The sequence below is a fragment of the Pagrus pagrus genome (genome assembly GCF_965226575.1).
Source record: "Pagrus pagrus genome assembly, chromosome: 4".
Lineage (NCBI taxonomy): Eukaryota > Metazoa > Chordata > Actinopteri > Spariformes > Sparidae > Pagrus > Pagrus pagrus.
Genome location: NC_140188.1, coordinates 4396349 through 4410024, shown reverse-complemented (window position 1 = coordinate 4410024; position 13676 = coordinate 4396349). Strand labels below are relative to the sequence as shown.

Here is a 13676-nt window from a genome sequence, read left to right as displayed (position 1 = left end):
TTTGTTCCCTGAACAATTTCGAATTGAAGCACTCGATAACAATACATTTTCCACTCAGTTAGGATGGATTATTTTTTCCTTTGTACATTAATTCGATGAAATTGTCCTGGCTGGTCTTCCACAGCTCTAAAACAAATTCCTGGCAGCTTTTTAAAGGCACAGTATGTAACTTCAGCTGCCAGGGGTCTCTCAATCAAAACACTGAAAGGAAAAGATGTAGTTTAATTATGTTGTTAAGAAGTGTGGGATCATGGGAGATGTTGTCTTCATTGTTAAGCAGCCAGCTGTGCTGATGAAAATCTATCTGACGTGACTCAGGTAGAAATGTTCACGGACAAGGTAAATGTTTAAAGTTTGATTCACTTTACATTTAGTCACGTTCGTTGACTTCCTTCCTCGTTCTCTGACGTATCGCCCGGTATTTCCCTGGAGGTTATCGGACAGGCGACCAGATCAAAGGCACCATTACCTTTAACAAAATTACAGATTTCTCTGGGCTTGAACATTGTTAGAAACATTTAGGTTAATTTAAGCACACAACTCAATAAAATACACAACAGGTCTAGTTGTCTAGTCTATTTGTTTGACAATTTAATGCAATTTCTGTTCCCCCCCAGCATCTTCAAGTGGTATTATGTGAGTTTATCCATTAATTTCTTCTGCAGTGGAGACTTGAAAGCAGATAGAAATAGTGCCAGGCTCCCAGCCTGATTGGATCGCCAGTCAGACTTCATTTTTTTGGGAGATTTTGTGCCTGGTTGTGGACAAAAGTGCATAGTGAGGAAGGTTAAAGATAAAAACGTGTCTGTTGCCAGTTTAAGTATTGAACCGTGATTCTTGGATACAACTGATTTGTCAGTTTTTGTCGCTGTTGGATCCAACACTTACAGAGAGATGTAAGATGAAGGCCCAGCCTCTCTGGTGCTTGGGAGGGAAAGAGTTAAACCATCTATTCCTCTTCCCAGTCTGAAATTATTCAGTGCTCAACCATGTGCTCATGCATGTCATGCAGTCATAGTGTTCTTCAGAGAAGTGACATTCCACCTCTATTTAAAAACACCAGATGCCTGTCAGTCTCTGTCTCTTCTCCTGCCACACACCCTCTCCTGTCTGTGGGCACACTTGTGAAATATGCATTTATTAAAGCACATTGAAGCCTGCTGACTCGTTCCACTGACGACTTGATCACACGTCGGGAAGCTGGTGAACCAGCTGCTGACTCAACTGTGTACAAGTGAGGCATTTTTGTCTCTGCTGCGGGAGTGAGTCCGTCTCGTAAAACGTGTACGCTCCACGGTTAAAACAAACAGAAGTGATGCAGATTACTGCTAATATGCTGATTTCATGAACTCAAAACTTGAAAATAGGAGGGATGCCACAATCAGAATCCAATCAGTGGGCTTATTTTATCGTAAATACATGTGAGCTGGACAAAACAAAACACCTTGTATTACAAGACATTAACATTTTGCTGAGACTGAAGTCTTCTCTTTGGGTTTTTTCTCTTCTGAACAAACAAAAGTTATTTTTACATTCAGTGAAAGAAAAATGACAGGAAAGAAAACGACAATTATTTTTTATTGGCTGGTGCTTTGCGATTATCTTGGCCTGTTGCCACCACCTGTTGATCAGGGGAACAGTGTGACACCACCAGTAGGATTGTGTGGCTCACCTGTGTGCACCTGTGTGCACCTGTGCGACTGGTTCTTTGTGCTCCATAGTGCTACCAGGGGTGAAACTAAGGGTGGGTACTGTTAGGATTTAATTTATACTCCTAATTGGTTCGGATCTTTATCTGATATATATTATCATACATATTTGTTCTTTTTCATCACTAATCTAATCTAAAATGTTAATAACTTTTTCACAAACTAAACATGGCATGTGAAGATAAACAGAATACATCCAGACAGCTTTTGTTTTGACTTGTTTTTAACAACCGCTATCAGCTCAGCTAGTGCGTGCTGCTAATGTTAAACATAGTGGCGGCGGATAAGAAACTGCAGACGGAGTGGATTCAAATATCACTTTCTCCTTGTTCAACAGGTGTTTTGATAAAGTATTGGCTTTTTACTCATGAAGGTTTTATTGCACATTGACAAGCGTAGTTGTCCTCAACTCCAGTAATCTTTAAGTTATCTTCACCTCACCTGGTTCACTTCACTGTCCACACCACAGCCTCTCTGCTCTTTCTTAAGCTGACTTCACACATATGTGTTTGTCGGTGTGTGTTGTGTGAGGAGCCCCGACACAGATAGCAGGGAGAGGCAGCGTTTTAATGAATTACACCAAAATGTTAAAGTACCGAAAAAAGTTGAATCAACTGCTATATAGGGTCTATATAGCAGGTTTAACAGGGTATTTTATTATGTTCATTCCTGCACATTTGCTTTATGCTCTTGCAATATTTTTCAAAAGTATTGGTCAATAAAAAAGTTAAAGTAGGGAAAACCTCTGAGGTGTCTTTTTCTTGCTCCACACTGCAGCCAAAGACAAAGCAATTTCATCAAGTAGAGTTACGACTGCAGTGTGTATCAGACCCTCAGGGGTCACAGTATAAATCTGAGGGGTCACAAGATGATTAACAGGAGAGGAAAGATGAGAAACTGTGTTCCTGTTACAAACGGGTGTTTCTGACTTTTCACAATCCTTGTTTTGTTACATCTCTGAGGCAAATGTGTGACTTTTGGCTCTGTAAATAAAACAAACCTGATTTTTGTCTTTTCAAAGTATATAGTAGATATTCTGACCTCTTTTAATAGTAATGTAATGAAAGTACAGCGAGCCTTGGAGATAAAACAAAATCTGCTTTATTAGATGAGCTATCCCACAATCTCTGCCAGAACCTATGGTGATAAATGAAGCAGTAATTTTTTTTCATCTGTGATGACTAAACTATGTATACAGACATGATGCAACACCAGTAAGAGCTGAGAATATTTCTTGACATCTGTTAACTGTACACAGCAGGAGTGATTATGAATAGAGCAGCATCAGTGGGAGCGATATTCTACAATACCTGCAGTGACTGAAGGAAAAGTCTTTTATCCTGAAGGTCACAAAGTAACCTTAAGCAAACCCCACCAATCTAACTCACTGACTCTTTGAATGTCACTTTAGACGATGGACTGCAGTAATTGAAAGATTAAAAATATATGAATGAGGAAACCGAAGATGAAGAGAATAAAGGAAACCACTGAAAGGCTACAGAATGGGGAGAGATGACAGCGGCTGTGACAGCAGGTGGAGAAAATGAATCGATGGGTGGAATTGATCTTGTTAACTCGAGGCAGTGGAGCGAGACCAATTGCATAATGCTCAGCCCAAAGCTGGGTCAGACAGGAAGAGAGGAGGAGAGGGAGGTAGAGAGAGGTGTGCGAATGATGCTGATCGAGGGGGAAGGGTGAAATGCCAACTGACTTCATTAATTGCGAGATGAATTCAAAGCCGTGAGAAGTGCAGCACTGCCAAAGAAAGGAATCCCAAAAAATACAGAGGGCAGCGTGAAGAAACAAGGATGTCTGGCAGACTAACACACACACCGCGCTGTAAATGAATATGAATAAGTGTTTATGTTTGTGGAAGCAGAAGGGATGGGCGTTGTTTATAGATGCTGACTCGGTTTCCTGTTTGTCTCGGCAGAGATCCGGGAGGCGTTTAAGGTGCTGGATCGTGACGGAAACGGGTTCATTTCCAAACAGGAGCTCGGTATGGCCATGCGCTCACTGGGTTACATGCCCAGTGAGGTGGAGCTGGCCATCATCATGCAGAGACTAGACATGGATGGTGAGTCACATGTACACACACATACACACACGCACGGGTAAACATGTACTGTGTGATGCTGATCCCCTTATGTGTTAGATCATACACAAACACATTTCCCACGTCATAAGAATATTAATAGCATTGACGTATATTCACACGGCGGCCATTTTCCTCTGACGTCACGCTCAATTTGCAAAGCTAGTCCTAATGCTGTGTTCCAAGTCACATAAACGTAGAGAATCTGATAAATCATTACCAATTCACCGCTTCCTGATTGATCAGCAACTGAAAAGATAATGGAAAGTGAAAATCTGGAGCGAGCTGGGCCATATTTCAAGGTATTTGATAGCCAATTAACTAGCATTAGCATTCATTACATCAAGTGTATTTCACTTCCAGGTTTCAGAACTTTTTCTGAAATTAGTTCAGCTCCAAGGCTATATTCAGCAAGATTTATGGCACTCAATTTTTTTTAGTGAAAAATAAGCAATTTGTGAGGCTTAGACTACACAAACACAGAATCACACTATTGATGAAATGTAGTTGCATGGGCTCAACTTCAAAAAATCAGAACTAAAACAGTATTTGGAGTCCTGCTAGGATTTTGCAAGGTCCCAGTAATTTAACAGAAGTATTTATTTAAATTTTTTTCAAAAAATCCAATGACATGACCTGGCAGATCCAAGGTGAGTTGGTGTGGAATGACCCAAAGGAGTTTATGGACTTTGTTTAGATGCACAGATTACATATTCATCTCATGCATAACATAATGTTCATGCATGCCTGAGTGTGTACTCGTTTCAATCTCCACCACTTGCCATTTCTACTTGACATGAAGATACCACAGGGACACTGTTGTAGAGAGCAACCTGAATGCAGAGATATGCGAGATTAATGAAATGTATGCACATATGACACGGGTTTATTCAGATCGGTTGTCCAATTAGATCTAACTGTATGCATGGATTTCCTGCAGCAGCTGAATCTGTGGGGAAATGCTGAGTGCAGGGGAAAATGTTTATTTCTACTGCACCGTCCTCACCTGTGACCTTTTTAACCTTTTGTCGTTGGTGAGAACACTCAGCGGCACGGAAATACAAACACAGCCCTCTCCTTTCAGACAGTGTTTGTGCAGTTTCAGGCAAAGCCGTCTGCATTAACTGTGATTGACATTTTATAAAGGATACATTCTTAAAAGTGTCTAAGGCGGGGATGGGGAAATGCAATATGCAAATGTCAGATCACTGGGAAAATATTCAAATTCTTCATGCTGCTATCACAGCGTTTGATAAGTGCTTTTCAGTTTCACAGTGGAGACAGAAATACTGTAAATGTTCAAGGCTGGATATTAAAGTTTAAGAAGTTAGACTGCCTTTATTCCTGCTCTGACTCATCTGCTTCAGAATCTCAGGAGAGCATAGCTGCTTTTGTGCCTCAGGGCTGTTTCTTGTTGCATCGTCTGCTGCAACTCGAAGAAGCAGGCGAGGCTACTTTGGAAGCTGATGAAGGTCACAGCAGCTTTTGTCTCGGGAAGTCTGTGAAGTGTAATGCTGTTTATTTATTGATGCGCTCGGTTCTCATTGCTCTTTCTGCCTTTGTGTAGTGAATCTAAGTTTTGGTGAGGTTGTTGGGGGAAACCACTTTCTCATTAAATGACCCAGGTCAACTTGTATGTATTGATTGATGTCATTACTGAAATACTGGAGTTTTCTTGGAAAGGGGCAGTTTTACAAACTTCTATTCAATAAAGAGAGCTCACTCCGATGTGATGTAAAAGAAATAGACAAACAAATGAGGAGAAAGGTCCTGACTTTGTGTTTCTGAGTTTCTTTCAGGTGCAGGTATCTGTTTGATTGACATGATAGAGATTGGGGTAGTGTGACAGAACTAACAGGGCGTATAACTGCTGCCTGTACGAGCCAAAGAGAGTGTTTCCAATCACTTTCTCACACACACACTTTGTTATTCTAGGATTATTATAGAGACCCCAGCTATAGCCCGATCATTACTGAGCTGAAATCAGAATCAGAATTCCTTTATTTGTCGCGCAAACGGGGACATTTCTGTGCCACAGCAGCCAAAGGACAGTAATATTACAATAAAGGATAATCATAGTAAAAATAAACAATATAATAAAAAGGTAAGAGATAGAAATAGGCTCGTATACACATCGGTGTGGCAGTGTGTTGTTGTCAATAAATAATAAATATGGGTCTGAAAAATTGCCCAGTTAGTGCAATCCAAAATGGGAAATGGGTTAAGTGTAAATTAAAGTGTGAAATGTGAAGTGCTAATGCTAATGAACAGAACTAAATATCAACCTAAAATTTACATTTAAGATCCTTTTCACTATTTTCTCACATTACTCATAGAATAACAAGTTAGGCCAATTCAATTTGATCAAGAAGTGAATTGTAAGATTGATGGAAATAATCGTTTGATGTAACTCACTCATTCATTATGTACGCAGTGGGCTTTAACCACATCCAGCACACACTGATTTGAAGAAATTAGTTGGAGGACAATGTGAGAACTGCTCCTCACAATATTCTGTTGAATTGACAAATCTGCGGTGGAGAAAATCTGGCCTGTTGTTTTTTTTTTCTTTTTGTAATTTACAGAGCCGTTTGTGAAATTATCTTCTCATATGCATGTGTGTTGACACGATGACAAAGAGCCAGTGATCAAAGGGACACGGCGTGGGGGAGAGGAGAGGCATTAGCAGATGGATGAGAATGGATGACAGTGATTGTATCTCGTCCAAGTGGGCAGCTGTGAGGATCGGATCCTCGGTCACAGCCATCGATTCTGAGCCCAGCGGCCAAGTCCACCTAGAAGATTGTGATGGGTTATCTTCTCTGCTCATCTCTGCTGTCAAGACAATCCACTTGATTGTTATTGAGCTCTGTATGCCCTTCATAGACAGGTGTGACTACTCCTTTGTTCCAGATCACAGCATTGCACCAGCCTTTTTTTTCAGTATAGATCCCTCTTTTTTTCTTCTGGTGTTAATGACCTTGATACCATCACCCTCTAACTTTTACTCTAATCTCTAACTTTGGATCGGTGTGGACATGCATTAACTAAATACCAACAGCAGCCAGTATCTGGTGTTTATCTCCAAATGCCTTGAAGCTGACTTGTTTGTCTTTAACTGAAGGGAGCAGGATTTCACACCTTCAATAATTCATTGTTCTGTTTCAAGCTGAAACAGGATGCTTGGTTGCGACGCAGCACAGGAAGAGACCGGACTAAAGCAGGTGCTTTGGACTATGACAGATACAGAAAGTGACTCAATGACTTTGCATTATGCTGAGCGGTCACAAACTGCAGATACATCAAAATGAGAGGAAAAGCAAACAGGGCGAACCTCAAATATTAAACAGTATTACCTAATGTTGAGGGGTGTTTGGAATTTTTATGAACTGTACATTTTGTACATTCACAACATGAAGTAAAAAATGTGGAGTTTCAGTGTAAAAACTCATTATCAACTGACTAAAGTAATCTGGTTGAACATGTTTAAAGTTTCTAGATTCAGACAAATAAATGCAGAATTTGACTTCAGGTCTCGATATTTTTTCCACCTTGGGAGTTAGAGCTGCAACAATTAGTCGAGTAATGATGGAAAGAAAATTAATTGTCAGTTATTTTGTCAAACAAAAATGTCAAACATTTACTGGTTCCAGCTTCTTAAATGTGATGATGTGCTGCTTTTCTTTGTCATTGATGACAATAAATGAAAAATCTTTGGGGTTTAGACTGTTGGTTGGACAAAAGAAGCAATTTGAAGACATTTTGATGGTCTTGGAGATTAAAAGAATAAGCACAGACACAATAATGGGTTAACTTTACCCAGTACCAATGGGTAGAACACCTGCCAACACGAAGTTGTATTGATCCAGAAAACCAACAGATTCTGATATAAACATATAAATTAAAGCCATCATTGGTGTAGTTGTTGTCAGTTGCAGATATGGGAAGCTTCTTCAGATCACATTGAGCAGAACAATGTAGTATGACTGCCATGAACAGGTATTTATATGTATCATTCATTCATTCATTATCTCTACCAGTTCATTTCCACTCAGCAGTGCCAAAAACATCCTCATCCTAAACAACCGAACAGGTCGATCACTCTTAAAATGCCATACATCACTGTTTCCAAAACATGACCCTTACAGCGTAGCAGCAACAGGACCTTCATCATTTACCTGCAGTTTGTTTAAAATATGTCACTTCAGTTACATATCTTACGTGACAACGCTTAACTAAATTAGTAAGTTAGAGTAACCGAGCATTGAGATTTGCTCAACTCACAACAATACAGGACTGATATTCTATTGTATTGTCAAGTCTGTAGCACTAACTAACCAGCACGTGAACTTGTGTGCCAGAAGTTGTTTACTGTTTCAGTGAACATATAGAAAATGTTACTTGTTGGAGAATTAAACAACTCACTTGTGTTTTGTAGCCTTGTCCTGATGTACACACAACCACAGAACTTCCTCCTGTCTTACCTTGAACCCATTCACCCAGTCCATGTTTAGCTCCACTGTCACCCATCCATTCTCCCATCCTGACGTTCTTAGATCTCAACTCTGCTTCACCTGGCCAGGTGCCTGGCAGTTGCCCTGCTGAATATGCATGGACAGAAGTGCAGTCAATAGCATTAAACAGTGTCAGCATGGCCCAGAGTGGCTGCCACAGTCAGAGTAGGAGCAGAAGTACTGCCTGTCGGTCAGGACAGATTGAGTCGTCCTGCATCGGTAAGTTTCGGCTGACAAGGTCTCAGCCTCATCTGCTGATACAGGAAGAGCTGATGTGAAAGATCAGAGAAGTATAATAAGAGTTAACAACAAGGACATGAAACGCATGAGACAACAAAAAGAGAGGAGACGAATGAAAGGCTGCAAAGAATTCTGTCTTTTCTGAGCAATTACTGTTTTTGCTTCTCTTTTTTTATCAAAGCTTTATATTCAATTATTATTTGATCTCAAACCACCGGACCTCAATTTGCAATTGTTTCATATATCTGTATTTTATTCTACGTTTAATTACTTCAATTGTAATGCATTTACATAACATAAATAACTTAGTTTATCCATCAAATTATCTATCATAGTTACAACTGTATTTCCTCCTGATATGAGCTCTTTGTTGTTTGTAATGTAACTGATGATGGTGGTCTCGTCCGCATATTTCATAATAGAGTTCTGTCAATGTCTTGGAGTGCAGTCATGGGTGTACAGTGTGAAGAGGAAGGGGCTGAGCACACAGCCATGGGGGGCTCCGGTGTTGAGCACTAAAGTAGATATGCTGATTTATTTGTTCCTTTTCTTAGTTTTAAGGGTCACTCCTAAGTGATCTTTCAATTATAGATAAAGGTCGAATGAATTAATGAATGAATATTAAAGTGAGTGAGTTTACTGGTCAACACATTATTTTAAAACCTAAAGATCTGAACTCTTACCCATCTAATAGTCACAGTTTCAAAGTCCTTAATGTGCAGCGAGAGCTCTCAGTGTAGGTTTGGTTCATTGAAACAAAATAAAACCAGACCGACCCCGCCGGAGATTAAGAAACCTCCTGGGCTGATAAAACTTCCCACTCAAAGAAAGAAAAGAGAAAAAGATTCAAGGATAATTGAACCACATTAATATGAATCCATGATTTGTTTGCTTGAAATAGTCGCAGATTTTAGATGATTTCTTTTGGCAGCAGCTTCAACAACTATCAGCAGGCTCCCAGATCAATGTGCACAGCAGGAGCTCCTTGTTGTGGTTGATACAGTAGCTGTACACTTTGATCTGCTTCATTTCCTGTATTATACAGCTAGTCATAGCTCATTGTTTTTACTTTGTCTTGTCTCAGTAGTAAGTGCTGTTTTGAGCTGTGTGATTTGAAGCATGCTAGGCCTTAGATCATAACAACGAAGACAGAAAAAATAGCATCATATTTTCCCTTTAAGCCCAAACATATGTAACTTCTCCACAAACACATTCTAGAAGAAATAGATAATTAAAGAGACCTTTTGCAACCCCAAAGGCTTTAGTTATGTCCGTGCTGGATACCTATTTAATCCAGGAAGGTTCATTGCTATGTCCTGCTTTGCCCTCAGCACCAGGCTTCACTTTTGTGCAGTTACACATTCAGCTGCAGGCTGTTGGCTACTGAGTGCTCTGCTCAGAGGCACATCAGCCTTAGCTGTTCAGGACAGGAACATCATTTAGCATTCACCCTGCCTCACCTCAGACTCCAAACCAATGAAGGGATATCAGAATTGAAATTGTGTTTAAAGAGAGGTGTAAAGAGAGCTGATCTTACACTCAGATACAGACCAGAAACAAGAAAAGTCGTCTGTTTGTTGCAGCCTGGATAAGGATTGATCGGGGATGATGGGGACTGGGGATGTTCAACATGGGAGTTAAAGTGTCATTTACAACCAGCAACTACAACAAATCAATAATAATGTTTTTCATTGTGTCAGGTGATGGACAGGTTGATTTCAACGAGTTCATGACGATCCTCGGACCCAAACTCCTGTCATCAGAAACAAGAGAAGGCTTCCTGGGCAGCACAATAGATACCATCTTCTGGCAGGTAAAACTTTATTCTCTTAAATCTGTGCTGGGTACTCTGCTGAGTCATGAATCGAACAGGAAACAGATGCTGTATGACTCAGTTGAATGCTAATCACTGCAAAGTAGAGCAAGGAAAGTAACATTCAGCCAAAGAGGGTTTGGTTTTGGCAATATACAGAATTTATTAAAATGTTCCCCTACGTACAAGCTCGCACTGAGGCGCAACTGAACAAAAAACACAAGGAACAACTTCTCAGACATAAAACCAACCTTTGATCACACATAAATCCATCATGAATAAGTATTATCTTCAGATCATTGACTTTAAATAGATGTGTTGCAAAGTTTCTGTCAGGGAGTACTCATCCCTCCTCTTCATCATCTGATAGATACATTTTTACAAAATGAGTAAATGGTCCCTGCACCTTTTAAAACATGTACGGTTTTCCTTTTTGTGTTCCTTCACTCTTTCTAAATGAAAAGATAGTAGTTAGTAATATAATAATTACCAAAATGTAACAGTTGGTGTCTTAGATTTATTCCAAAATGTCTTTTGAGATCATCTTTTCTATAGTTTTTTTTTATTTCCACCCAAAAAGATTTTATCCCACTGGACTGCCAAACACAATGAAACAGAGCCCCCCTCACCTCAGTGCATTTTGTGCATAAAGCTGGCGTTATTGCTATGATATTGATTTTACTGGAGTGATGTATGTTTTCATCAGCCATTTAGGCTGTAACAATCTTAGTTGAGTATTATTTGATAGACCTTGGGCCGCCTGGCTTTTCCTGGAAACTAAAGTCCAAAATATTGTACAGCTTTTTGTCAGATGAAAACAGTTTTTATATCCAGGTGTGGTTCAGAGAAGCAGTCATTGGCCGATCTCTTTAAAACTCTGCAACTCACACCAAAACAATGTAGATCATAAATTCACTGCAGGTGAGAGGAATAATACGTATTTTTGATTTATGAGTGAACTGTCCCTTTAAGAAAGTTACACATGGTCATGGTCTTGCAAGAGTTTAAAAGGATTTAATGTTGCTGAAAAGGAATATTTTTGGGTACAGACTCAAGTATTCAGTGACGAGCCCGGAGAGTCTTCTCTACCTCTCTGTGATAATGCCGTCTATAAATCACGTTAGAGAAAGTGTTACTTTATTTGACTCAGTTTCCATTACTTGCACTGTGCTCTTTTGAAGGCCAGTGCAAAATAAACGCTTTCTATGCAGCGCCTGACGTCCTCTGAGTGATATTGTGACTGATGATGGTTACATGTGACCCTGACAGATGTGCCTCTGGACAGCCTGAAGGGTTCGAGAATCTCAAGAGACTCAAAGGGAGTCGGTCGCGTATGAAACAAAGATGAGAGAGAATGTCAGTATGTTAGTGACAAAGACTGACTTTGAGTGAGAGGGACAGAGAGTGATGAATGTGCAGACAATAGAAAGAGAGGGAGAGAGAGAGAGAGAGAGAGAGCATGAATGGGAAGGATGACAGATTGAGCAGGTGTGAGGGGAAGAACGAGACATTTGGCTCTGATAGTAACACTTGGCAAGTCTGTCCTCTTGATGTAATCATCGGCTTGACCCGGGCTGTTTCTGCGGGGCAGGAGCGTGTGGTTTACACCGCGAGGCCATGAGTCTTTGGAGGTATGAGTGCAGTCTGGGTGAATGTGCTGCCAGCCCCATTTGGCTGCTGCAATAACCTTGGCTTGTGCAGGAAAGTGGTTGGCTTGAAAAGGTTGTTTTTTTTTACCCCTCCAAGTAGGCTAAGACTGACGATTGTGGGTTGGGGTTTTGTTAGTTGTACACTTACAAACCCACATTTCTAGTCTGATGAATTCATGCCTGGAGCAGGAATCAGCAGCAAAAACCTCATCTGATGTGTGGAGTGTGTTCAGATTAAAAAAGTAATAATAAATAAATAAATAAACCTTGATTTTTCATGATTATTTATCCACATGCCTCACAGAGGAGTAGTTGCTTGAGGTATTACAGTTTTGTGCTTAGTTTAGTTTGTTGATGGACTGTGGTGAATGCCTCAGCCTCTTTCTAAGTATTCATTTTGTGTCCTGTCCTGCTTGAGTATCTGTTGTGAAGTGTTTCTAAGCATTAGAACGGTGGATTAGATGCAGCGTTTTGGCTTTAAATCCTGCTGGAGGCCACCAAACAAGTGTCCTGTTCTCTCACAGTACATAAAACTAGCTCAGCAACATTTTTTTTTACAAAATAAAACATTAGCTCTGCAGGACAGAACATGTAGTGTAACCTCTGAGTGACAATAGAATAATGGAAATGATGTTAACAATGCAAGTATACATGAAGAGAAATAACACTATCTGCTCAAAAGCCCACCCAACAGTTCTGCCAACACTGAATAAACCATCTACCAGGACAACTCATGCTGCTGGCTCATTATGTCCCACTCATCAACATTCAGAAACTACACCACACTCCTAATCAACAAACCATGCATGAGTATAAAAACGACTTTTCCTTTGTCACAACTGACTCCAGGATATAAGAGAATATATGTGAATGTATGGAAATTTCTGGATTGAAGATGCGTCACTATGCGGACGTGGAAGATTTTGCATCGATGCGGGGACAGAACATAATTGGAAGTTCACAGCCTTCACAAAATTTGTTGATTGTTGATTGTTGATTTTTTGGCCTCAACAGGACAATGAAGTTGTAAAGTTACGTTGTCACATTGCAACGTTGCTCTCTTGCATTGAACTGTAGACATGTGGTGGACGGAGGTAGCAAGTGATTTAAACAAAGCACCCAGTGTTTGGACATTTCAGATTTTTTTTCAACTCACTGAAAAGCACAAACTGGTTTTTTGGAACATTTTCTGAATGGTTCACTCTTGTAGCTCTTATAAGCCCATTTCAGGCCTTGGGTTTGTCAGCTTGTTCAGGAGTTTTTCCTGTTCCCTAGTGACCGAGTGATTAATGCAGCTCTGAAATGTAGTGAGAAGAAACTGGCACAGCCGAGAGGGCTTCACATGAACCCGGTTATTTGGACAGGGAATTTAATCTCCAGCTAACACTGACCTCAAAAACACATCTTTAAATCTACACAAAGAGCTGTAACAAAATATTGTACAATGATCTAATGAGTGAACCTAACATTTAGATGAAGTAAAGTAAAGGATTTGTATTCTGATTAAATTATTCCTAAATTTTTTCCAGCGCCAATTAAAACCTTCTTGGCATAATCAGGATTTGAGTACGTGTACAGCAGTGTTGTTCATCAATGAACTGACAGGAAAATAAAACTATTTCAGATACACATCTGTATAGTACGTAGAGAAAATAG

At 40.0% G+C, this 13676-nt stretch overlaps 1 protein-coding gene across 2 annotated transcripts in view; it reads left to right on the top strand.

The window, feature by feature from the left end:
* The window catches only part of caln1 (calneuron 1), a 69113-nt gene that overhangs the window by 19989 nt on the left and 35448 nt on the right, over positions 1-13676 (top strand). For both annotated transcript variants that reach the window (XM_084351365.1, XM_084351364.1), the window contains exons 3-4: positions 3643-3786; positions 10259-10371. In XM_084351365.1, coding sequence (XP_084207491.1) covers positions 3643-3786; positions 10259-10371 — 257 coding nt within the window. The remainder of the gene's footprint in view (positions 1-3642; positions 3787-10258; positions 10372-13676) is intronic.